At 32.6% G+C, this 25,745-nt stretch overlaps 5 protein-coding genes, 1 long non-coding RNA gene, 1 other non-coding gene and 1 pseudogene across 9 annotated transcripts; 1 reads left to right on the forward strand and 7 right to left on the reverse strand.

Annotated features, from left to right (window-relative positions):
- Window positions 1–1,154: 1,154 nt before the first annotated feature.
- Window positions 1,155–2,850, reverse strand: LOC112538469 (octopamine receptor Oamb-like). Its single transcript, XM_089269759.1, has 2 exons — window positions 2,113–2,850; window positions 1,155–1,887 (listed from the first exon to the last, which is right to left on the reverse strand). The coding sequence occupies exons 1-2, from the start codon at window positions 2,540–2,542 to the stop codon at window positions 1,211–1,213; spliced, it is 1,107 nt and encodes a 368-aa protein (XP_089125885.1). The 5' UTR covers window positions 2,543–2,850; the 3' UTR covers window positions 1,155–1,210.
- Window positions 2,851–3,252: 402 nt separating this feature from the next.
- Window positions 3,253–4,554, reverse strand: LOC107365200 (uncharacterized). Its single transcript, XR_003082834.2, has 4 exons — window positions 4,257–4,554; window positions 4,095–4,192; window positions 3,928–4,034; window positions 3,253–3,856 (listed from the first exon to the last, which is right to left on the reverse strand). It is a non-coding gene; the product is annotated as an uncharacterized LOC107365200 (transcript).
- A 134-nt stretch (window positions 4,555–4,688) lies between these two features.
- LOC149093631 (1,4-alpha-glucan-branching enzyme pseudogene) lies at window positions 4,689–6,575 on the reverse strand (annotated as a pseudogene).
- Window positions 6,576–12,719: 6,144 nt separating this feature from the next.
- Window positions 12,720–14,486, reverse strand: LOC107365063 (eukaryotic translation initiation factor 3 subunit M-like). 2 transcript variants are annotated; one of them, XM_089268917.1, is made up of 5 exons: window positions 14,346–14,486; window positions 13,986–14,260; window positions 13,674–13,894; window positions 13,061–13,470; window positions 12,720–12,989 (listed from the first exon to the last, which is right to left on the reverse strand). In XM_089268917.1, the coding sequence occupies exons 4-5, from the start codon at window positions 13,449–13,451 to the stop codon at window positions 12,763–12,765; spliced, it is 618 nt and encodes a 205-aa protein (XP_089125043.1). In that variant the 5' UTR covers window positions 13,452–13,470; window positions 13,674–13,894; window positions 13,986–14,260; window positions 14,346–14,486; the 3' UTR covers window positions 12,720–12,762. The 2 variants fall into 2 exon arrangements, with proteins under 2 accessions (XP_089125043.1, XP_089125042.1); XM_089268916.1 differs by having other exon boundaries at window positions 13,674–14,260.
- Window positions 14,487–14,617: 131 nt separating this feature from the next.
- On the reverse strand, window positions 14,618–15,824 carry LOC107369697 (uncharacterized). The gene is made up of 4 exons (XM_015937704.3): window positions 15,643–15,824; window positions 15,498–15,583; window positions 15,290–15,429; window positions 14,618–15,217 (listed from the first exon to the last, which is right to left on the reverse strand). The coding sequence occupies exons 1-4, from the start codon at window positions 15,668–15,670 to the stop codon at window positions 14,749–14,751; spliced, it is 723 nt and encodes a 240-aa protein (XP_015793190.1). The 5' UTR covers window positions 15,671–15,824; the 3' UTR covers window positions 14,618–14,748.
- A 3,366-nt stretch (window positions 15,825–19,190) lies between these two features.
- On the reverse strand, window positions 19,191–19,879 carry LOC107365064 (RNA cytosine-C(5)-methyltransferase NSUN2-like). Its single transcript, XM_089269780.1, has 2 exons — window positions 19,459–19,879; window positions 19,191–19,389 (listed from the first exon to the last, which is right to left on the reverse strand). The coding sequence occupies exons 1-2, from the start codon at window positions 19,748–19,750 to the stop codon at window positions 19,238–19,240; spliced, it is 444 nt and encodes a 147-aa protein (XP_089125906.1). The 5' UTR covers window positions 19,751–19,879; the 3' UTR covers window positions 19,191–19,237.
- A 1,608-nt stretch (window positions 19,880–21,487) lies between these two features.
- LOC112539179 (uncharacterized) lies at window positions 21,488–23,383 on the forward strand. Its single transcript, XR_003082837.2, has 2 exons — window positions 21,488–22,061; window positions 22,133–23,383. It is a non-coding gene; the product is annotated as an uncharacterized LOC112539179 (long non-coding RNA).
- On the reverse strand, window positions 22,893–24,346 carry LOC149093632 (uncharacterized). 2 transcript variants are annotated; one of them, XM_089269761.1, is made up of 2 exons: window positions 23,503–24,333; window positions 22,893–23,031 (listed from the first exon to the last, which is right to left on the reverse strand). In XM_089269761.1, the coding sequence occupies exons 1-2, from the start codon at window positions 23,801–23,803 to the stop codon at window positions 23,000–23,002; spliced, it is 333 nt and encodes a 110-aa protein (XP_089125887.1). In that variant the 5' UTR covers window positions 23,804–24,333; the 3' UTR covers window positions 22,893–22,999. The 2 variants fall into 2 exon arrangements, with proteins under 2 accessions (XP_089125887.1, XP_089125886.1); XM_089269760.1 differs by lacking the exon at window positions 22,893–23,031 and adding an exon at window positions 23,307–23,416 and having other exon boundaries at window positions 23,503–24,346.
- Window positions 24,347–25,745: the final 1,399 nt, after the last annotated feature.

The raw sequence follows: 25,745 nt of genomic DNA on the forward strand, positions 1-25,745 counted from the left end.
TTCAAGCTCAAAATAAAGGCAAGTTGTGACGAGTTTAACAGATCCCTTGTGACATTGATTGAGTCGACACCACAAAATATGAATAAGTTTTCATTCTTCAACCCTTCAAAATTTACAGCTCGTGTGAAAAAACAAAGAAACATTGAATGGAAAAGAAAAAGTGGAAAGAATCATTTCTTTCCACTTGAACGAAAGAAATGTAATCATCATTTGTTGCTTTAATAAAACAAATTGGGTCTCATTAGATGCTAATTTATCAATTTACATTGAGAAACGAACTTGAAAAGAAAAAAACGATAGAAAGAAATGATATTGAATCGAACAATTGAAATCATAATCATAATTGCAACTCGACGAGGAAGAAACTGTTCACTCTTTCAGTTATCAACTTTTGTTATTGTCTGACAATATCATTCGAAGAAAAAAGCAAACAGTTATATACAGTAAAGTTCATTTGTATATTTTGAATTGACTCTGCATTCAAGAACTTTATGCATTTTATTTTATTAAATAAGACACAATTTTTACATTCTCAAGTCATTTTTATTGCTATCTTAGGTAGACAAAAGGTTGTTTTCCAGTTTAAATGATTGAAGTGATTGCACATAAATTTTGAGGTTGCTTTGTGAATAATTTTTTATTTATTTTCCTATTCTGATTTCAAATATTAAGCAGATATGTTCAGCAGCATTAGAATAACGCTCGTCAGATGGCACAAGCAACAGAAGTTAACAGAGTATTTATAGTGTTAAATCACCAATAGATGGCAATACCTAGATGTTACAGCTCTTACAGTTTAGGTCTTACAGTTTCTGGAATCCTGACATCTATGTGAAGTTCAGGGGAAAACAATTTTAATCTGCACTGCAAACAATTAGCCAGGTCCTTTAACAGTTCAACCCATTTTGACATCCTGATCTTGATTTACATAGATGTCACCAACCCAAGAAAAACAAAAAAATCAAAAACATTTAAACCATTAATTGCATACCAAGCGAGCTTTATAAAACTTTTCATGAAAAGTATTTTTAATTTTTCCGTCTATTCGACATTTATATTGAGTGGCTAGAAATCTGAAAAATGAATGAAAAAGTTGAGAATTGATTAGCAATTAAATGCATTTTAATGAAATTATAAGATTTTTTGTTTAAATGATAAGTTAAAAAGAATTTTATTATCAACATTAATTGTATCAATTAACAGATTTCTCTTAATGGACATCTTCTTGGGAATCAGTTTTCATACAATCATCATGATTATCTTCTTCAAACAGATTGGGCAAATGAATTTGACGGATAAGTGAAGTGACACCAGTTTCCTCTGAATATTTACACTTGCAAATGATATTCTTAAAAGCTCGACGAAAGTCACGACTAAAAAGTCCATAAATTATGGGATTGACAGCTGAATTTGTGTAACCCAACCAAGTAAATATGGTGAGCAACAATTTGGGGACACAATTTTGATCACGACAATAGCCACGAATCAAGTAGATGGTGAAAAAGGGAAACCAACAAATGATGAATCCACCAACAATTATTCCAACCGTTTTGGCAGCTTTCGTTTCAGCGAGTAACCTTCGAGTTTGCCATTTACCCGTGTTGGCCCTTCGACTGAAGCGAACCGATTTGGAAGCATTGGATCGACCAGAGTCTCGTGTATGACTAGGTGAACTTTCAACACCAGTTAATGAAGTTAAACCACTGCAAGAAGAAGCCAGTGAACAGGTTGATCGACGCTTTTGACCATCAGCTTCACAACATGACCCAGACCCTTCAAGTGCTATTGAATTGACCTGCAACCGAGGTGATCTATAGACTGTTATGGGTGTTTTACGACGACCTTTACCTCCACCACTGCCACTTCCACTACCTGCATTGGCATTACCTGGAGTGAATTTAGGAACAACCAGATTATTACCAAAATGAGATTCACAAGAGTTGATGTTGGTTGAACCAGAATTGGCAGCGTTGCCGCTAATATTACTATGACTATTGTTTGTATCGTTTAAAGCGTTAAAATTGTTATTGTTATTGACGCTACTAATGTTGCTCATTTCACTTGGTGAATTGTTATTATCATCAACTCGATTATTATAACCTTGAAGCTTACTTGGACTGAAAAAAGATTTGGCCAGTTTAGGACTAGTTTTCATGAATGATGTACAATTTACTTGATGATTGTTTGTGTACTCGTGGTTAGATGAATGGTAGTGATGATGGTGTTGAGCATGAGAATGAGGGTGTGAATGTTGAACATTATGATGGTGTGCATGGGAATGACCATGGATTGGGTGAAGTTGATGACAGTTATGAACATCAGTGGACAGTGAGGACATCAAGGATGGTGTCTCTGAACTTGCATTGGACCCTGTATCTTCACAAATGTAGCCTCGGTGCATGCGAAGAGTTAACCGTTTGTCAGATGATCCATCAGTCTCGGAGTCGCCCGTCTTGGTTGTTTTATAACCTCTTTTCAAGGCACGTGTTGTTCGAGAGGCGACAATGTAGATGCGCCAATAAAATAACATCATAAAAGACATTGAATATAAAATGATCCCAATGCCTAATAAGTGACATAACCAGTGTTGTCAAACAGTACACATTGATTAGGTTTCCACAAGCACTTTGATTGCAGCCATTGATGAAAATTGAATTTAAAATACTTTAAAAATTGCTGATTTAATGCCAAACTCTCAGGCTTCAAAAGTGAATAATCGGCACTTCTTTTTTCGCACTTTTAGCAAATCTGGTATCTCATTAGCCACAGCTAGTTTCGGCTTAAGCCGAGTGGCTAATCAAAAAAACTCAATATTTAAGAGTTAAATTTAACAATTAACTTTGTTATTCACTTAATTTAAAGATAATAGCAATTCCACAAGCTTAACAAACGTAAGTCTCGTCTTAATTTCAGTTTTCCTGAATTCAATGATGAAAATGATGCAATTTCATTTTGACAATGCATTACTGATTCGAAAATGATCTCTGAGTTGTAAAAAAATGATTCATAATTACTAGATGATATAAATATAACTGACTGGGCTGTATAACAGAGTTAATTGTTGCATTTAACTCTTAAATATTAAGTTTTGTTGATTAGCCACTCGGCTTAAGCCGAAACTAGCTGTGGCTAATGAGAAGAGAAGTGAGCCGACGAGGAATTCTTAAGACTTACCGCAAATCTGCTGTTCCAATATCATCAGAATGTAATTTTTTTCAAATCAGATCCTCCCAGAAATGAAGAAGCGTTTACTTATAAAAATATAATAGTAGTCAAATATTTTTTTAAATTTTCATCTTTTAATGCAAAAAGTTATTGATAAGTGATGTTTTCTGTTTCTGAATAAAGATTCTGATTTGTCCCCACTTTTTCTTATAAATCATTTTTTATGCTCTTTTTTGGTTGGACTCGTTCAGGCTTGCTTGGTCAACCACGATAACGTAAATAGTTACTATGTATCCGCAACCCTAAACGTGGATAAAATAAAATCTTTGCACTACACTTTAGCTCTGTAAAATGTTTAATGTTCAAATTAAGTTGCATTCTATTTATAATCGTATCTCTGTCCTCCACTGTTTGTCCTTCAACGTCCAAAACTTTTTGTAAGTAATCTGAATTTATCAGCTCTAAAATTTTCTTTGTAATAGGTCGACTACCCAAATAATGACAATAACGATGGTTACATCCAGTTTCACTAACGTGATCTCTATGTACCAGTTCATACATACAGTAAATCCCAGGATAAAAACCGTCTGACACCATTTCTGTTTCAAGTAGAAAACAATCGCCATCATGCAAAGCTCTCATTGCGCGCTCTTTGGTATCATATCTCCAACCATAATAGTCATTCCCATATCTAAAGAATAAATGAAACAAATATAATTTCAAGAAAGCAAGAGATCTTGAAGTTGAATAAAATTATTTTACCCGTTTCTGCATTCGGCGTTTTTTATACCGGCACATCGGTGATCATCTACATTGTACACACTGACATACTCTTGATGTATAACTAGTATTCCTGTGTATGCTGATAACTATAGATACAAGTAAAGTGTAACTAAAAATTATCCATTTTCTTGTCTTTTTTGACTTACCTGGTGAAACAATTGTTTCCTGAAATCAAAACTTTCATTTGACCAATCAATTGCAATGTCATGATAATCCTCATCCGATAGCCTTACTTTTATTGTAACTAAGCATCACAAAGAACATAATACATGTATTTTAAAACTGAGTCGATTAAAAACAAAACTTACTTTTATCAGAACACCTGTTATCTTCGGCATCCATTTTACGACAAAAAATAATATTGTTGGTATAAATTTACAAAAGTTTATTATGAGATAAATGATAAAATTTCCATTTAAGGGCAAAAAGTTGTAAATGAAAGTAGATCAGCTTCTGGGTGTGTTAAGGTTAAACTAAGATCTCTTAGTCTATGAATGTTTCTCAAAACCAGTCCCCAAGAAGCTTCGCCGAGATTTCAAGTTTAGTCCTATGTATCTAAACTAGGTGACTCTCAATATTTTTACTTTGCATTATTAGTGTGTCAAGTATATTTTGAGTTTCGATATGACAAAATGTTTTACAGGTACATTTACATGTATTTTAAAACTGAGTGGAAAAAAAACAAAACTTACTTTTATCAGAATTCCTACTAATTTCTTCATTCATTTCACTACAAAAAATTGATATTTCATGTACAAATTATATAAAAGTTTATTATAAGATGAATGATAAAATTTTCATTTAAGGATTGTAGTCAAAAGTAGATCACCTGAGTGTGTAAAGGTTAAACTAAGATCTCTTTGTCTATGAATGTTTCTCAAAAACAGTTTTCAAGAATCTTATGATTTCGAGTTATGGCGCTAATAGGATTGTCATATGAATGTAACCTAGGTGACTCTCATTACTTTCATTTTGAAATATTAGGCCTTCAAGTATATTTTGCGATTCTCTATGAAAAAAGTTTTATTTGTGACTTTTTTGGTTAAAATAATATTGATTTTTGTGGCCAATGATGTAAATTGTGAATGATGATGAGTATTTCTTTATCCACCAACCAACGCCTGATCATAAGATTCGGCATATGCAATAATTTTCTCTTTCCAACGACGATTTGAAACAGTATGTACAAGGTTACCGATATTCCACTCTTCATCGCTACACTCTTTAAGTAATTCAATCCATTTATCAGGAATTTCCACAACTAAACGATCAAAACCTCCTTCACCCTCTGAAATGGGTCGACAGAGAGCAGGCATTCCGGAAACATCTTCAGCTATGGTAACTGCATTGGGATGGAAATGATGAATTTCATGGTTGGCCAGTTGTAAATTATTGAAACTCTCGGTATCCGTATTAAGGCCAAAGTATTCATTGTAATCACCAGAGAAACCATGTCTAATACCATGTGAATGATAAAGCATTGATGTTACACCATCAAAACGGAAACCAACGAACTGGAACTCTTCCAGCCAGTAATGACAATTTGAGAGTAAAAAACGAAGTGTCTCTCAATTGGAGTAGTTAAATAAACGCGAATCCCAAAGAGTATGTTCACCTCTTGGGACGTCATGAAAATAATGACTATTGGTTCCATCAAAACGATTCAAACCATCGTCTACATTTTTACAAGCATGGCTGTGAATTATGTCCAAAAGAACGTAAATGCCTTCATCGATAAGACGTTTAAGCTAATCGGGAGTGCCATAGCGGGAAGAGGGTGCAAAAAATGAAGTAACTTGATAACCAAATGAAGCATAATATGCATGTTCCATAATAGCCATCAATTGAATCGCATTGTAACCGTGTTTCTTGGTCCGGGGAAGAACTTTCTCTCTGAAATAATCGTAACTTGCAACTTGATAATCTGGGCTGCTGATACCAACGTGACTTTGATAAATTTTGATATTAGTTGGTGCTGAGGGTTTCTTGCTCTTGTCCGTATATCTCTCACTTGGATTATAAAATACTTGATCATAGATTATAGATGTTTCGGGTTGGACCACATAAGTCGCCCATGGAGAAATACGATCTTCAATAATCCCTCGCAATACACCAATTTTCAACTTATCACCATTTTTAATTGCTGGAGTTCCATCGGGGTTGGGTGGTTAACACTTGGCTTATCCACACTATCATCTGGTAATTTTTTGCTGGTTGTCTCGGCTGGTTCCTTTTTAACATCTTTCTTGTCATCTTTATCCACTTTATCAACTTTTGGCTCGGTTTTGTCGACTAATCCAACTATGGAATCATTAACAGAACTAATGATACCACTTTCCAAACAGCTCAAGTACATTTTAAGCATTACATTTTGTAACAATCAAGAGCACTGTAAACAACTAATGTTGACGATTATTTGTAAAGGCTTAAGAAACGGAACTGTTGAACTTGAAAAACAAAGCCATTAACATATTGCTTTGTTTATTATCACGCAATTGACAATAATTAGATGGAACACGGCTTGTAAAAGTTAAATTAATTAGTTGGAAAACAAAAAAAGGTTTTATAATAATTGTATTATTGAAAAAGAGAAGCACCTTTGAAGTAAAATTACTTTGAATATTTTAATATCAGATGATATGATGGTGACAATATAGACTGATGCTGATTCATTTTTAACTCAAAAGGTGGCGATCAATTTGTTTCCAAAGACTTTGGACCAAAGTATCTAATTTTTTTACATTAAATAAGTTGCAAGTTAAGTTAAAAATGATCAAATCATACATATCAGATGGTATTAACCCCGATGCCGTAAATAAAGACTCCTCTGTGGAAATATCCCCATCATCAAACGACAACATGGAGTATAATATTGTCTAATATTGAAGTTAACTAAAGTTTTCGCCCATTCATCGCCATCATACGAATATCTTTGTTCAGGAAATCCAGCTCTGATTTTCGCCATTAATTCAGAATTTAGTATGATTTTTTTTCTTTTATTCAGCCAAAGTCTGGTAACTGTGTAATGACAAATGAATCTGTCACACTGTATAGCACTAATACCTTCCATTTCTGGGTTATAAAGACAAATTTGGAAATCGAAAAAACATTCGTGATTTATTAAACCAAGTAATGCAAGAAGAAAGAAACAGTCGCCATCATTTAGACTTTGATTAAAAGTTTCATTCACTGGTATCGGTGTGAGAAGTTCTGAGATAGGTGAATTTCGTAAGTGATTTTCTTGATTGTAAAGGCTATTGTTTTGAGTTGGGGTGTATATTTTAACACTACGTATGTACCCAACTGGTAAACCAATAAAGGATGCAATCTGTAAATTATCAAGAAGTAATGGCCAATTAAATAATTAAAAACACAAGAAGTATTGTGCTTACCTTTTGAAGGAATAGTTGCTGTTTATTTTCACAGCTTTCATCTGACCAATCAATTGTAATATTTTGGTAATCCTCATCAATTAGTTTCACTTTAATAGTAATTTTACTCGATTTATCATTGTTTTCACTCATTTTAAATAAAATTTTGATGGATCGTTATAACAAAAAAGAATGATTTTCCAACTTTCTATAAACCAATTCACAACAAAATGTGGTCAAAGCTAACTCTTTTGTTTGAGCCACAAAGCCAGTTATTCCAGAATTCAAACTTGAAATGTTAACTCAAAAACCAGTTGTGACCTGCCCTGTCCAAATTTAAGTGAAGCCACGCAAGCCTAGAACTAGGTGAAAGTAGGGATATAATCGTGCTTAGTAATATAAATCCAAGCAATGTCAATACATTTTTAGATATCGATGAGGATAAATATCGTCGGAAATCACCTTTAGAACTAATTTCAAAATGGTTTAGGTAAATCTCATGACGAAAAATGTTTTGCATTCAAAATTTCAACCGAAATCACTTATTTTTTCATTTCATTTCTATTTCAGATCACATAACATTACCAAACACAATGATGGATTATCACTCAAAGGATAGATTGTTAAACCGAAAAGTTATCGGTTTTCTGGCGATTTTTACTGTTTTCACCTTAGCCCATTACTTCTTGAAACTTGGAAGGGAAAATGCTGACCATGACCCATTACTTGATCCATATTTAAATCTCAATATTAGAGTTGCTCGAGATGAAGAGTGATTCCTTTTTCCAATTGCTCAATCATTTTGTGAATATCAGGATAAATTTTTATTTTTTTTCCTGGATTTTTTAATTATTAGGTAATTAAATACCCAAAACAATGAAAAAAATTGTCTATTACTTTAGATGTTGAGAGCTGTCCTAGGCTATCACAATTTATGTGGTTGATTACATAATGACAGATTTTATGCTTTCTTTTATCTTCGAAAAATCTGAAAATTTTATTGATATGTGATAAAGATTAATTTATTTTACTTTAATTTTAGCATGATTTAAATTTACACCGTTTCATACATTTCAAAAAATATCTTCTGGTCAACATATAATATCTAACAAAATAGATAAACTTAACTATATTCGGTTTTAAATTAAAAACCTCAATCTATTTGTAGAGATTGAATAATAGGCTAGTGTTGATTCCATGAAAATAAATGTAATTATTTTGAAAAATAAAATTCTGTTTTCTGTGATCACAGATCACTTCGATTTTCGGTTAAACCTCCGGCATTCTGTGACCATGATAGCTAGAGATCTGAAACTTATTATTTGTCGAAAAAATTTTTTGATCATAATGAAATCGATTTTAAAGTTGAAACTTCGATCGCCTTTTGTGCAGTTGTATGACCAGACTTTCTTATGAAATTCATTCTGCTGATGTAAATTTATATTATCAACCAAAAAATGCACTTATTCTGTGGAATAAAACATTTTGTTCGCTTTAAAACAGGTCAGTTCGATTTGTAGTTAAAACGACTTTATTCTGTGACTATAAGAGTTAGAGATCTGAAACATAATATTGATCCATGAAAATTGCTTGTACACATCATGCGTTAGATACCTTTGCCGATTCGGAAACAGTTATCTTGATTTTGGCCATTGGCCTGCTAACTTTGAGCATCGATATTACGAGCAAGATAGCACGTACGATCTTCATTTTTAGTTCTAATACTAGGTCTTGTCATAGGCTATAATATGATTTGACTTGATGTCGTAAAAATTCATTTAATAATGAATAATCTTCTAACATATAAAACTGTGTTAAAGTAACCATTCAACTTTAATAATCAAGTTTCCAATCTGACAACATAGTTAATAAATGGCTATAACTTTTTAAGTGCGATCTTGAATAATTTATTACTTTGCGATAATATAGTTCATAACCAAATCTAATGATTGGTCAAAGAATAATGACTGTAACTTAGGCCATTCTCGAATTATCGAGACTTGAAGTTGTTTAGCCCAATGGCCAAAATAGAGTGAATTATCGTTAAATTGAGGAAAATATTTATGTTATGGTGTGTGCAAACAGTTTCTATTTAAGGATTATGAGTTTTAGATCTTTAACTTTCACAGTCACAGAAAAAAGTCGATTTGCATGAAAATCGAACTTATGCGCTTTACAGGAAACGGAAAAGTTTACTTCTCAAATTGAGAGCATTTTCTGGTTCATAATCTGCATACTTATTAGTGAAATAGGGTGCATGAAAAAATCTGCTTGCATAGCGGAAAAAAAGCCGATTGAAGTTTCAACTTTGACCACGATTTTGTCCATAACTAGCCATCGAACAAATCATTTGATAGCACCATGGGACTTAGGTTTATGTCCTCACAAACCTGCCAAGTCTCAAATCTTTACGCAAATGTTGGAGATTTCGGCAGCACTCATTGTATTTCATTTAGCCAGAAAGATGGTTTGTGCAACAAGAAATGGGTTGAGATGAGTTTTATTTGTTACTTATGTTGTTTGCTTTTACATTTACAACCCAAAATCATGACCCTAATGCGCTAATAGAAAGTTTTTTAATCAAATTGCGTTATTAATCAGTGAAGGATTAAATTGTTGAAAGAATGAGGATAGTATGTGATGCCATTCTCGAATTATTGAGGGTCAAAGTTTTAAGACCAAAGGCCAAAATCAAGAGAACAATTGTTTAATCGAGCAAAGCATTTGAATCATAATGTTTCCAAACAGTTTTTGTGGTTCAATAATAAGTTCCAGTTCTCTAAATCTTATGGTTATAGAATGCGGTCGCTTTCCCTACAAATCGAACTAATCTGTTTTACTGAAGATAGTTTACACAAAATTAATGCATTTTTTGATTGACTATCAAAAGTTACATCAGCATAATGAATTTCATGAAAATATCTGCTTCCAATATTGTACAAAAGACGATCGAAGTCTAAACTTTAAAATCGATTTCCTCGAAAACTGTGGACCAGAGAAACTTTAAACCACATGAAAGGACTCAGCTTTCATTTCCTAACAATCAGAAATAGTCTAAATTTGAAATCAATATGATGTTACCCGCTTTTGCCCATTTTTCTTTCAGTGTTTTGTCTATTTGTGCATAAATGTGATTGTTGTCTTTTTAGCAACAATCCAACTCAACATTGCTCATTATAGCTTCTTAGTTGGACTTATGCGATTGAAATTGTTTGTACTTTACTGTTTTCATCCAATTAACTGTTAAGATCGTGTACAATTGAGCTTTAAAGAGTTTCTTAAAGCTGGTACTAAATACTTCGGTACAGAATCAGAGGTTTTCATTATAAATTAAATGGTAAATATCTTTGTAAACTGTTAATGGAATTCAGTTGAAGCGTTGTGTAACCTGACAACTGTCTTAATTGTCTAGGATTCGATTTCCTCGAAAATCATGGCCTAAAGAAATTCAATCCCACAATTGGGTGCAGTTTGCAAACCATTAGAGTCTAAATTTGAAAGGAGTAAATTTTTACCCAGTTTTACCCATTTGTGTATAAATGTGATTGTTGTGTCTTTTTAGTAACAACCTTACAATTGTAATGTTCAAAGTTAACATAATTCGTCATATATATAAAAAAATAAAAAAATGAATATAAAAATCAAGAGCCATAAAGTAGAAAAAAATTGCAATATAAATTAACTAATTGTTGCTGAAGAAAGCCAAGAAACCTGTTTAAAGTACATTAGGCATTAATTAATGTATTAGTTTACAACATTAGTTAAACAAAACTCAAAGCCTATGAAGTGCTATTGTAAACATTCAATGAACATCAATAAATCAATTTATAAATTTAAGTGTTTTTTAATTGTATTCTTACACAAATGGCAATTAGCTTGCAGCTATCTGCATCTTCATTATAGAAGTAAATTAACAAAATTATTTGTAAAAGCTTGAATTGTATAAACTATTAGTTTTGTAAGACTTTGATTTATTAATAATAGTAATAGATTGAATTTTTTGTTTCAATCAAATACTGTGTGAGTCAAAAGTCAGTTTAAACTTTAAATCGATACATTTCGAACAGCTCTAGATGGGAACATAATTTTTTCAGCGTAATGCATAATTTCGAGGCGAATTACATTTTCTCGAATAAAAAAAATTCCAGCCAATCATCGTAATTCTGGTCCTGTGAAGCTCACTTTCAAGGGTGAATAGTCGATCTCCAGGTCAAACTGACTTTTGCCTCACACAGTAAGTTAAATAAACAAAATTGAGCTGAACTGTTGGTTAATCGTTTTTTTCATGCTTTATTTAGCTAAAAGTAGTAAACAATTAAAGAAAAATCAATTGGTTGAGATTGCTAAATTAGGTTTACAAATACGTAACAAATTGTATTATTTCGCCAGTTGTTATGTTTAAGAATAATAATTAGAGGATAACGTATTTTCAATAAAAGATGTATGCATGAAGATAAAATTATTTGATAAATTGATTGATGGGACAAAGATCCATGGATTTATCGCTGGGTAACTAAAAATTTCTTTCCCTTCCAGCAAAATACCATAATTGCAGATTGATTAATGTTTTACCAATAGACAAATGATGAAAATTGGCGGTAAATATTCCTTTGCCAATGCATCGAACCTGTTGATCGACAATTAAGTCTATTTAGTGGACCTCTTGAGGATAAGAAGTAAACATAACCATTTTCGAAGATTTGGATCTTTCCGCAACCATGCCTGATGGTGATCTTGGTGTAATTGGAAAGTGAATTGGAGGTTTTGGATTATCTAATAGGTAACTTAAAATTAATTCATATTCACTCTTGTTTAGAGCCAAATCACTTCTATTAACTGTTACCAGTTCAGGTATTTTCATCAGTGGAAATCTGATTCGATCAAAAACTGGTCCTAAAAGGGATCTAAATGCATGCATACACAACATGTATTTGTTAATTCATAAATATTATTGGCGCATTGTAATAAGGCCGTGAAAAGTTTCCATTCGTTGATTCTCAACAAATCTCGAGCCACGATCCACATTTGTAAAGAGGAGGCCTCAAAATAGCTGAAATGCCGTATTTGTCGATGACTGATAAACATTTTTCCCGGATAATTTTAAGCTGGGTACACGAGTTTATATCAGCATCAGTTTCGGTCAGACCGAAAAGTCCCAAACGTGATGACAACAGAAGAGTCAATGATACAATGATCCGATTTGATGTCCAGTCTTCCTTGGCATGAATAATTTAAAATAGAGGTTACCGATTGTATTTGATAGAGATGCCATAAACAATATTAAATTAACTGCTTAATTGACCCAAGACAAATCACTATAGACCCGCATTCTAAAGGATATAACTTCAAATTGGCTACTATAAAAACTTGTAGAGTTGAAATGAAGGAAAACAATGAAAATGATATTAAACCTTGATGGAATCTTTAATGATAATTAGTTTGCCTAAGATGGTATCGGATTAGAGTTGATTGGAGTCATTGTTTCATATTGCGCACAAATTGCGGAAGCTATGGTATTTTGGACATGAATAAGATTTGCTTGCCATTGGGTTAGAGTGTCTCTTAATTGTTGCCACTGTTGTAAGCCAAATGTTTGATGTATTGTAGAGGTGACCGGGCATTTTTTGTTTACTTGATGCGTTTTTGCGTTCACCAAATTGGTTCGCAAAACTGTAAAAATATGGAAATAGGTTAGCCTAAAAAATATTATACATATTTTTATCATTCAAAAAGCAACTTACTGTCAATGACAAATGTCTCTGCATCTTCATCTCCCAATTGTAATTCCTCTTTGACGGTCTGGAAAGAGAGTTCTTTATTGCTTTCAGCCACCTGCATGAAATTCAACAGTACCATTTTATGGAGATTCTGTTCATATGACAATCCTGAATTTTCAATCAAAGTCTTGTGTGCGGCATAGAATTGTATGTATCCATTGAGTTTATCAGATACAAAAATAGTGAGAAGATCGTGAATTGCTTCGCCCTCAAGGAATTTGACTGGCTTGAGGGTCAAAAGATGATCCATTAGAAAAGTGTTTGAGTTCAATATGAATGAAACGATGCAACGGTGAACATCGGTGCGTGCTTGAGATGCAGTGGCCTCAGTGTAAGTTCCTAACAATTCGATCATCACTTTGGAAGCTTCATGACTGGATAATTAAAGAAAAAATAAATGCGAATGCGAATTAGTGCGAATGCAGTACACCAGTTTCACACATAAGGCAATTTTTGATAAGCGCCGTCTACTATATTACCGCTAGTATGCTTTAGCATCTTACGTATAGTAGATGGCGTTTATCAAAAAAAAGATATCCGTGAAACTAGTGTAATAAAAATAAAAAACAAAACACACCTGTCATCATTGAGTAGGACTTCATGCAAAAGTCTCAACAATTTTTGAAGTTTGTCTAATCCGACATTATCCTTGTTATATGTTGATCAAACCTTAAGCAGATCATGATAAACCAAGTCAATTTGACCAATACTGCCAGAAATTTTAACTAGACTAATATCATATAAATATCATAGTTTAATTTAGGGTTTTCGCCTGTGCCTTCAAAAAGATTTTGTAATCTGTTCAAATAAAAATAAATGTAAATTAGATGTTTGATGAAATGATTATCAACATAATGCATCAATCTAAATAGCCTAAGTTTAATCACACTCATATTTTAATGCAAATCAAGGCAATATTAGAAGTTGAGACTTCCACCAATTTTGCATAGAAAGCATTCACCAATTCACTGCATATTGGATTGGTTTGCGGTACTTGGATAAGCAAGGAAACAATACTATTTAAAACAGACTGTTTATCCGCATCTTTATCCTCTTTGAAACATAGATCACAAACTTCAATAATTTTAGTCAAATCCTTGAGAAAACCATCCTCATCTTTCTCAGTATGATTAGCACCAAGTGAATTGAAATAATCACGAAGCTCTTCGGGTGTGAAAGGGTGGAAATGATAGGTAAACAGAAGTCATTAATAAAAATCCTAAAATAATAAAAACAGAAATTAATTTACCTCGTCAGATTCTCGAACATCAGTAAAGGTTGGAATCATAATTTAATTATTGCCTTGATTAGATTAAGAAAATACAAATTAAACCCAAATTGTAACAGGCAGATGAAAACCTCAAAAACGTGGCTGTAAAACCTGATTCCAGAGCCATCTAGCCAGAGTACTAACATATTGAATTGAGTTTTTGTGATCAAAGAACAAGAAGCGCCAAATTTCTACTAGAACTAATTTGTATAAAAAGTATCGTTTCTGCTTGGATCAATGTGAAAGATTAATGAAAAAGCTAGAAAAGATTTTATTGTTAATGAATGAAAAACATTACTCCCTTACATAGATTTTTAGTCTCATTGATGCAAAATGTTAAATCAAAGTTTATTAAAACAATAAAAATCTGTTATGATCTGAGTTAACCCCGATTCGGCCAGTAGATACGAGGGCTTGGTACAGGAAACATTCCATCAGAAAAGAACCTGCAATAGGAATGAAAATATTGTCCAATATTCAAATCCGCATGGATTTCCCTCTGTCTAATAACCCTAGCAGCATGGAATTCTTCGTCAAGGGTATCTTCAACAATAGGAACTGGACGAGGCTGATTTCTTAGATAAGATTCAATATCTGAATTACTTATTTTAGCTTGTTTATCCAAAAAAGCTTTTTTACTTATATGATGACAAAACAACTGGTTGCAATCAGTTTCATCAATCAAATCTCGATGCACTAAATTATATTGAACGTTGAATTTATCCAGAGTGAATGTCATAAACATTCTTGTATTGAGAGCAAAGCAATCGCCATCTCTAAAGAATTTATCTCTGTAATCTTCCTTTGTATACAGATAGTAACCTTGAGGTATGGCTGCAGGTCTGGAGAACCTGATAAATAAGAATAAAAAGAAATATAACTATGAACAGAATCAAATTATCAAAAATATTAATTGACATTACGATTTTTCAAAATGGCAAATTGCTAAGTCACCAGTAGGACGAAGAAAAGGATTTGGAGGATTAACATCGTTTCCAACAGGTGGCTTCGAAAATGAAATAGACTGTGTTTTTTCTATTGATATTCCAGTGAATTCTGCCAGCTGTGAAACATGGAAAATATAATAATTGAATATTAAAGAGAGAAGTGATATTTTTTATTTACATTTACCTGTCTGAATATTTCTTTCTTTATATTCTTCGACCAGTCGATAATAATAATTCGGTAAGCATCCGATACTTGCACTTTTATTGTAGCTAAAAGAAAACAGAATAAAAGTTTTTCAATAATAAGATTTTCAAAAATTCCAACTTACTTTTATCGCAATCATTTTTATTATACATTTTCAAAGTATAAAGGTATAAAGAACCAAAGAATAAAGCACAAGGTATATCTGAATAGAAATAAACAACAAAGACAAGTGGACAAAGGTTGACCTTACTTTGGGTTACTGAAGGGTTAAACTAAACAAATCAGAAATGTTACCTTGTAAACTGGACTTTGTAAGGTGTGACCTAAACAAGTATGAAAACTGGTTTCGGTAAGTATGATTTACCTTGTAAATTACTATTCAAGTGTCTAACAAAACTCGACCCTAAAATCAACTCATGATGTTTGGATTGCTGACCGATCAACCACATTACTCTTTGATGGTCAAACCTTTTATCGCCATGGCCCCAGTCTGCTTTGTTGACAATATAATGTTATCATTAAGGATAGCTTCATTTGTTCCTTTTGTCCTTTGAGGTTTACGTAAATCGGTTGGTGAATTGAATGCAAACACTCTTATCTTAAAGATGACCGAGCAAGTTGCTTGTGGTCGATGGGAACCCAAAGTCTGTGAAAAACTTATTTACCCTTTAATGGGTTATAATTTTGAAGAGTCGAATTCCAGTCGAGTTGATGTTTACCGATCTCATGGATATGCTGGTTCATCCGTTTGGAATCTGGTTCATTTTGGTCAACATATTGTGTCTGGTGATTTCAAAAGATTTGACTATGGAACCAGTGAAAATATTAAAAGATATAATAACCTCTACGGACTCTCTAACCTCTATCTACGGCGAAGATATTTACACCTATGTTCATCATTTGGTTAAGCCTCTTACACTAGCTATCATCATCAATCGTAATCATAACAAATCATTCAATTCAAAAAGGTAAATTATATTGAATTGATAAAACCTTTTGAAGTGAACCAATAAAAACCAGAATTTGATTCCACCTGAATCACTCAAAAATGGTTAAACCCTTGAAACCAGGAGGAATTAATTTTCACCTTTAATCACTTTGACCGATGAAAGATATTGTCATCAAAGTGATCAATATATTACCATAACAATGAGAAGAAAAAGAAACAATTGAAACAATTAACCGAATAACCTTTACTAGATCTACTGCAAACAGTGTAGTCTGAGCTTTTGATATGCAATTTCAAATATTTTGAACTTTATTTGTGTTAATTATGGGAGTGGATTTTTTTAATGAAAATTATTTAAATAATTTTTCTTTTGATGGTCGACCAGAAAATGCACTTATTTTGACAATCTAAGTTACCTTTTGTACAGTAATAGAAATGTTTATCTCTCAAAATAAGTGCATTTTCTGGTTAACCATCAAAAGTTACATCAGTAAAAATGTGGTAACTCTTTTTGGAGGGGAAAAAAGTTTAAACCTTACTGTATCGTTTCCTTTTCCTTGTCGTGATTGATATCAGTATCTGTTATGGTGAATTTCAAACTGTGAAATCTTTGATTGAATTGATGGAATAGGCTGAAGCACATTTTTTCAAGTTGAGTATCATTGTATGAACCATTAATTAAGTCACGAACCATAGTAGACACCTCTTGTTTGTCTTCATTTGCTGGTTTGTTAGTCTGAATAAGTCCCATGAAAGTTGAAAGTTTATCTTGAAGAAATCGGATTGCTTGCTCATTTGACTCAACTTTCCTCAACAATTTAACTATTTTCGATACCGGATCTCTTGAAAAGAGTAAGTAACTTCTTTGTCATCTGTCATTTTCACGTTTATCTTCTTTATCTTCATCAGCTTCTCGATGGAGTTTGTTTATTTACAGAATGGTCGTCATACTGTACCAATAAATCCTCATGCTCTTAATGCTGAACAATTCAGAGACAGATTGGCTACAATCTTTAATCCCGATGTCTCGATGCCCAGTTTATACGCTCTCAAGCCAAATCGACATTATCAAAGGGCTAGATGGCCAGGATTGAAAGCTCACTTGCGAGGAAATCTGGGAAGACACTTCCAATTGCGCATTGAACGGGGAGCCGTCAATAAATCCGTATGCTATTGATGCTAGACAATTACGAACCAGATTGGCTTCAATCTTTAATTCCGATGTCAGGATACCCCTTTTATACGCTATTTGGCCAAATCAACTTTATCAAAGGGCTATATGGGCTGGATTGGAAGCCCACTTGCGAGGAAATCTGGGAAGACACTTCCAAGTGCGCATTGAACGAGGAGCCGTCGAAAACGACCGAAGCAATTTTTTAGTCTTTGACCTCATACCTTAGATTTCTAATAATGGAAATATACCGGATCTCCTCAAAAGAGTACTCGTAGTTTAATTATCAATTAAAATTCAAATTTAATACTCAAAGATGAAAATTGGAAGATAAACAATTTGTTTGAAACCAATACATATATACAGTCATATTCAAAAGTTTAAAGCCAACGATTTGTGCAGAATCAAATCAAATTTAGGTACACTTTTAGGCTACCAATACTAGTCTTTTTTTAGTATAATATTTTCACAGGTATTGACTACTGATAAAACAAAAAATTTCACCTAAATTTATTTCAGTAAATCAGTGAGTGATTAATTAATCAGACGCTGTTAATTTTACATGGCATCTTTTTTGTCAAAAGTTTAAAGCATTTCATGAAAACTAGTGACAGGGTTCGAATTTTTCTTTCAAATTTTGCTATTCAATTGACCATCTTGAGACATAATTTTGTACCTGAAATTAACGAAAAATTTCGATAATTAACCAAGTTATTAACTTTCTCTTTTAACATTGGTTTCTATGGCGATGAATTGAATTAGAGTAATTAATCACGCCCTGATGGGTCAAAATTTTTGAAAATGGTATCACAAGAAAATACCAATCATTCTGAATAATTTCTGAGAAATTTCAATGTCCTTAGGTCAATTGTTCTCCGCGAAGTCATGTTTTAATGTTTTATGCGAATTTTTTCCATTGAGTTCAATGGGAAAATTCGAACGAAACAAGATAATGTGAATTTTGTCGAGAACGATTGACCTAAGGACAATGAAATTCAAGTAAATTATTCAGTTGCATTTAATTTTTCGTGAATGCATTTTGAAAAATTTTGACCTATGTGGTCGTGATTAATTACTCTAATTCAATTTATCGCCATAGAAACCAATGTTGAACGAGAAAGTTTATAACTTGGTTCATAATCGATATTTTCGGTTGATTTTTTGCTGCTCTTAAAATGGTCAATTGAATAGCAAAATTTGAAAGAAAAATTCGAACCCTGTCACTAGTTTTCATGAAATGCTTTAAACTTTTGACAAAAAAGATGCCATGTAAAATTAACAGCGTCTGATTAATTAATCACTCACTGATTTACTGAAATAAATTTAGGTGAAATTTTTTGTTTTATCAGTAGTCAATACCTGTGAAATTATTATACTAAAAAAAGACTAGTATTGGTAGCCTAAAAGTGTACCTAAATTTGATTTGATTCTGCACAAAACGTTGGCTTTGAACTTTTGAATATGACTGTATGAATGTTTTGGAGGGATTTTACAAATTAAACCGACCAATAGAAATGAGGGAGCATTCAAAAATAAAAATTGGAGCAAAATGTTTTTGTTTGAAAACTTGGTCAAATTTTAATGCAAAAAAATTTGTTATTAACAAGTTGTGCTTTCTGTTTTTGAATCAAGATCCTGATTTTTCTCCAATTTTTCTTTCAAATCGTTTTGTTCTTGTTTTTGGTTCCGCTCATCCAGTCTTGCTTGTTTCCTTTCTTGTTTATCTTGAAACTTTTTTAGTTCAGTTGCCTCTGTAAAGAAAAAATAAAAGTGATTTTATAATCAATATTTTCATTACAAATTTGCAAATTTTAACGCACCTAATTTCTTTGTATCACCTCCACAGATTCTGAGAAAATGAATTCTCTCCGATTTTGATACAAAAGGACGAACAGTATTTTTTCCTTTCCAAATACATAAAGGAACAACCATTTCATGATTAATGGTTCCTCTATTTGGACATTTTGAAGTTAAATTTTCACAATAAATGGCAACAATGCAACCACTTGGTAAAGTTGACAATTTAAGTCGAGTTGATTCTTCTAGTTGTTCGTATCTGGTCATTTCTTGGGTAATTATGAGAGCAAGTTCAGTTGCATTAAGTGTCACCATATTTTCTTTATCAAGGTAGGGAAATAATGAAGATAAACCTTCTTGAGTTATTCTATAGCCAACATCACAAACTTTATCATCAGCTCGGCAGAATAAACGAACTCCAGCATTAATAAACTAATAGAGTATTAAATTTGAAATTAGGAATGAAATTAATAACATATTCAATTGTGTAAATTTATAAATACGCACTTTGATATTATTTATTATGTTTCTCGAGCCGAAGAAGTTACAAAATAAATATTTCTCTTAGCTCCTTTTGATCGCGCGAACAATTGATTAACAGGAAATTTATCAGAAATTTTAAAAACTTTTTAATCGCAATCCATTCTTCACTTTCTTCAGTAAAAAAGTAGAAAGGATCTTCACGCAAACCGCGAAAACGTCTTGCTCTTTTAGCTGGTGGATCTGTTTTGATTCGAGAAGCATCAGTCATCTCTTCTGTTTTTAAATTTTCTGCATCACTAAGTTCTTCTTTCGGTTTTTCCCATGGAAGATTAGCATTTTCTGGAGGGAACAATGTTTCACGGATTTGTGTTCGGTAATTTTCCTCGACTTCTTGGCAAGAATTGAGGATTTTCATGTCTTTTTGCATAACAACCCAAGTATCTATACCCGGTGAATATTTGAGTCCAGGTAGGCTTTCAGATACATCAACAAGTTCAACACCACCTTCACATTGATTCAACAAAGAGGCAACTACAGCTTCCTCTTCCATTGGATTAAGACTACAAGTTGAATAAAACATTAAACCATCTTTTGCTAACGATTCTAGACATCTTCTACCAATTCGAGACTGAATACCATGAAAATTATTTCCATTAGATATCGTCCATTTTGTCCAGACATCAACATTTTTTCTGATCGTCCCATCTCCTGTACAAGGTGCATCACAAAGGATTCTGTCAAATTTCATTCTTGTCCTATTTCCATCTGTTAAATTGTGTTTTGTTTTTACGTCTATTTTGTCAAACTAAAAAATTAGTTAAACAAAGATTTGATTAAAGTTGATTATGTTTAAAGGAATTCAAAGTGATTGAGAAACAAACCTGTTTATTTGAGTGTCAATTTGATAATTACATTCGATTAGTTGATCAACAATCAGATTAGATTCAACTGATTCTCAGTAACTTACGGTAGTGATAGTCCGAGTTTGATGGTATTTAAGTTTACTTTTGATTTACAAAGATATAAAATTAACTTGCAACTATGATTGCTGCCTAAGTTAACCATTGATTATTTAATTGTCAATTTAAGAAAACATTTATTTATTTGCTAATATCTAAATACGGAAAATTAATAAACTAAATTAACCCGGAATCTTTTGAACCTGAAAAGGTTGAAGTTAAAATGTAAACAAGGAAAGCTTAATTGTAGTCTGTTTCAGTTTTAATAGGCAATACAGTGTGAAGCAATTTGATTAATGATTGTGATTGGTAAACATGCGAACTTTCATTTTGTAATGATTAGTTGATGGCAATTAAGTTATGTTAATTATAGTCAGAAATAAGACTCAATTAATCTTTGAATGTTGACAAATAATTTTTGCTATTGTGTGATTATTATAAATGATCAGAATATGAAATATATTATGATAATTGTTAGCTAAATTGTTTTCTTTTCAGCTCATCTGATTTATCAATAAGGTAAACTAATGTTTAAATCGTGGCAGAAACAAAGTGAATTTAGTTTACAGCTTTAATTTGAAAAATAGTTTGACAAATTGTTCAATTTTTTTAATTGAAAAAGTGAAAGTTAATTTACTGGTAAAATGTATTTTACTTTGCAAAGTGAAAGGTAAACAGAAATGAATTCAAGTTAATTATAAACATGATCTTCAGTACAAAGACCTGGATTTAATTGAACTTATTATAATTAATCTGGTGATCATAAAATGATCCTCAAAAAGGCAACCAAACCATTGAATGTTAATCACTAACAAGTAAGTTGTAAGTCAAATAATATTTTTTTCGATTCTAGTAAATAGTTCAAATTCAATAATCTGTAATATTTAGACAATCAAAGGCTTAATTCTTTGGTTATTCAATTTGATAATCCTAGGTTAACTGGTTAACCAATGTTATCGCCTGTCAAATGATTAAGGTAATCATTTTTAATCTTGTTTGTGATTAATTTTGGTTACCTTGGTAGCTTGTTGACATAACAACCTGCCATGTTTGATAAGCAATTATGTCAATCAGTGTAAAGTATGATTTATGGTTCTTTACTTTTGTGATAAAAATTATGCAAATAATTGCAATTTTATTAATTTGTTAATGATTCTTTTAAAAATGTTGTGACACAAAAAAAGGTAATGTAGCAATAATACAATGAATTAATATAATTTACACTAATCAACCATCATGCTTGCCTTTACAACAGCTTTCTCGCCATTTTTAGGCCTTAAGTAGATTCTGCTGTTCACTTTATGGGAAGTGAACGATGGTGTGAATGAGTTTGACGGTGATGTTGATTGGAAAGATGGTGATGATGTATACAATGACAGTGACGATGAGGATGAAGATGACGAGGGAGTTGATTTAGCTGAATCATTTGGTTTAACATGTTTTTGTCTATGGTCGCTCAATGGTTCCTTGAATGCAGCATCAAACTCTTCTTCCTCATTGGATCGATTCTTTCTCGGTTTATCGTCATAACTCTGACTCTCTTCTTTACCACCTTTTGCACTATAACCGTAATCCATTGAACCAGAGTCATCATCATTCTCGTCATAACTTTCATCTGGCTTGTATTCAGCTTTGTACTCTGTTGACTTTCTCTTCTTTACCTCTTCTGGAGGATTATCTATCATTATGTTTCTCATCGCCACCCTACCCTCGGTTTTCAGCAGCGTAATCATCGTATCCTTGGCTAGGCTTATAATATTGAACTGGTTCCCCGTCATTTTATGGATTGGATGATTTTGATGATTTAGATGTTAAATACTCGTCGCTTCCTCGATAATTATAGCTTGGCTCAGATGATTGTTTCTTGTCATTTTTATCTGATTTGTCATATGAACTCTTTGAATAACCAGAATCATCTGACTGATATGAAGGTGTATCTGAATCACTTTTTGTAAAGCCCTCAGAAGCTTCTGGTAGTCCATCTGAATAGTCATCATAGCTTTCAGATGCTGGGTTTTGATGACGAAGAAGAGGAAAAAGGTTACGAGGATGACGATGACCGACCAGATTTATGGTTTAACGATGAAGATTGAGATGACCCATAGCAAGTTGTTGTTGACTTCTATTTTGGTGCTGCTTCACGATAGTTGTAATCTAATTGTTTAAAAAATAGCAACAAGTTGATTAAAATCAAGATTGATCCTGTTGGTCTATCAAGTCAATATTTTCGTTAATGGATTCACTTTATTAATAAAAGTTTTGTTGACTCGAGTTATTACCGTTAATGAACTAAAATGATTTAACTTATCAACATCTGATGAATAATTTTTGCCATCATAGTTCATAATCAACTGTTGGAGCCAACCTAATGAGTTAAACCTTGATTTCAAGATTATTGTTTACCCAAAAATAAAGCAATAAATTAAAATCCTCAAAGTAATACTAAATAAATGTTATCAAGATTTTTTCCAATCCAAGTGATTAAAAATTGAACTTCACTTACTAATATTCAAGTCTAAATTGAGGCTTGAAATGTAACCTACAAAGTTGATGTAATAATTGAAAAGAAGAAGATGAAAAGTGTTCACACAAATTGATTAAACTTGGTATTCAGTTTAAGCTTACCTGGACTGAATAGTACCTGGTATTTATCTTCATATTTAGCTAATAATTCTCCTTTATCAGAATAACTCACACCCAGTTGATCACAGGTTGATTCAGGATCATCATCAGATGATGATCCCTGTGGTGAGGGTGAAGAGGGATAATCAGATGATCTTCCTGAACGAGCTCCAAAAGGTTTAGACTTTTCAGTTGAAGAACTTGGAAATTCATCAATATTCCATTCCCTTACACCTTGAAACCATTTTTCCTCGGCCCAATTTACTTGACATTTAAGGTTCACTACTTTCACCATTACCTTCATTAGTCGAGTTGACTTGCCTTGCCCGCTAATGAAGTCATTGTAAACCTTTTCTCGGCCAATTTTTGATTACATTGTCCATCATTTAACTGACGTCCATCCGAGGTTCGACATTTAAGTACCTTCCGACCTTTACCCTGATAACTTGAGGTTGAAGATGAGGTCAGTTTCGGTGTGAATGTTGGTTCATTGAGTGATTCATCATAATAATCACTTTGATATTCTGGTGATGAATAATCAACTTAATACTTTTAACAATTATATAAGGATAATCTGAATCAGTGAATCCATACTCAATGGACGATGAAGAGGAAGGCCAAGCTGAAGGCTAGCATTGTTATTTAAAGGATTTGAGGTAGATGCCGGAGCCAGTGAAAATCAAGTTAGCTAGCCAGCCAGTGTCAGCATGATTGGCTATAGCCAGTAGATAGTTTGGATGAATTAGCTTAAAGTTAGCTAGCTTTGGGTTTAAAATTGAAATTTTTACAACTAACTTTTTTCAGAACTAAACAATTGTTTTTGTAATGATGTTTCTAGTTGTCGATATTAGTCACTTATCTAGTAGCAGCTAGCTGTCAGTCATTTGCAAGTCAATTTTCAGCCAGTCCAGCATTACCTGGCTGGTTTCGGTATCTAAAGTGAGGATCGAGCAGAAATGGTTGGCTTTTGACTTGATCGACTTGAAAAGGCTTCAGGAAAGGGTAAAGCTTTTTGGTTATAATTATTTACTTTCTTTCTGGTTATAACGGTTGTGGTTGAAGGTACTGCAGTGGTGGCAACATCATGTTTAACCCATGAACCAATTCCAAAGAAGGGTTGAACAGTGTTTAGCTGACAATGTGAGTCGATGTTTAAGTTGACTGCTGCTGCTGTCGACTTGGGTTTAAACATAACCTTTCCACTGGCAATTAAACTGAGAGATAAAAAAATGAACTCAAAATCAAGGTAAAAGGTACAAGGTAAAAATACATAATTTGAAGGTAAAAATTTAAATGGTAAAGTGAGCATATACATATAAGTGGGTGACAATTGTATGGTTAACTAAAGTAAAGTAAAAATCGTATTTTTTATTCGATTTTTACCCTTTTTCAGGAATTAAAATTAAGGCAAAAGAAATTTTATTTATCAAATTTTCAGCGCTTGAAGTCAAATTCTAGAAAATTACTTCACAGATTGTGTCATGTGATTGTAATGACTCGGGCTTCGTCCTTGTGTCTAAATCCTATAACTTCTCGATGAAGAGTTTTAATTATCACTTAACCATTTCATTGTCATTCAGTACAATTGAGAAGTAAAATTGGTTTATTTGTACCTTTTAAATCAACACTGTAAGCAAAACAGAACGAAAAAGTAAAAATAAAAATGTTCCGTTTGGGTTACTAGTGAACATCGAAAGTGACCGCAAACCGACATCGGCATTCGTTTTTTGCTCTACTAACGAACAAGTACACCTCACCCTTCCCTCTCATCATCATTAATAAAAATTTGTAAATTGATTAGTAAACATAATTGCTCAATGATTTATTGTCCATAAAAGATCATTAGTATTGTCAAAATTTTCACCATTTACTCTTCATTTTGCTTCCATTTTTAATGTTCATCAATTCAATTTAAGCTTTTCTTCTTATTCACTCTTCTTTTCATTCAAATAATTCTCAATCTACTGATGATTTATTTACATTTGTATTAACCATTTGAGTATAAAAAGAGAGAACAAGAAAAGTGAAAATAAAACAAAAAATAGAATCCAATTTTCACCCAAATTTGATATTGTATGCTTTTCCTTCTCATTTGAATATCATAAGACGATTCATCTGGTGAAATGGAGAGAAGCCAAGACGAACAAGTAGAGACCAGTTGGTTACTGGTAACCGGTTACTTGGTTAGAGGGGGAGAAAAGTAACCAAGTATGGTTACTATAACCAGTTACTATAACCGGTTACAA

This window comes from Tetranychus urticae, chromosome 3 (assembly GCF_039701765.1).
Source record: "Tetranychus urticae isolate SD_2017Ah chromosome 3, NJAU_TeUrti_SD_1.0, whole genome shotgun sequence".
Taxonomy (NCBI): domain Eukaryota; kingdom Metazoa; phylum Arthropoda; class Arachnida; order Trombidiformes; family Tetranychidae; genus Tetranychus; species Tetranychus urticae.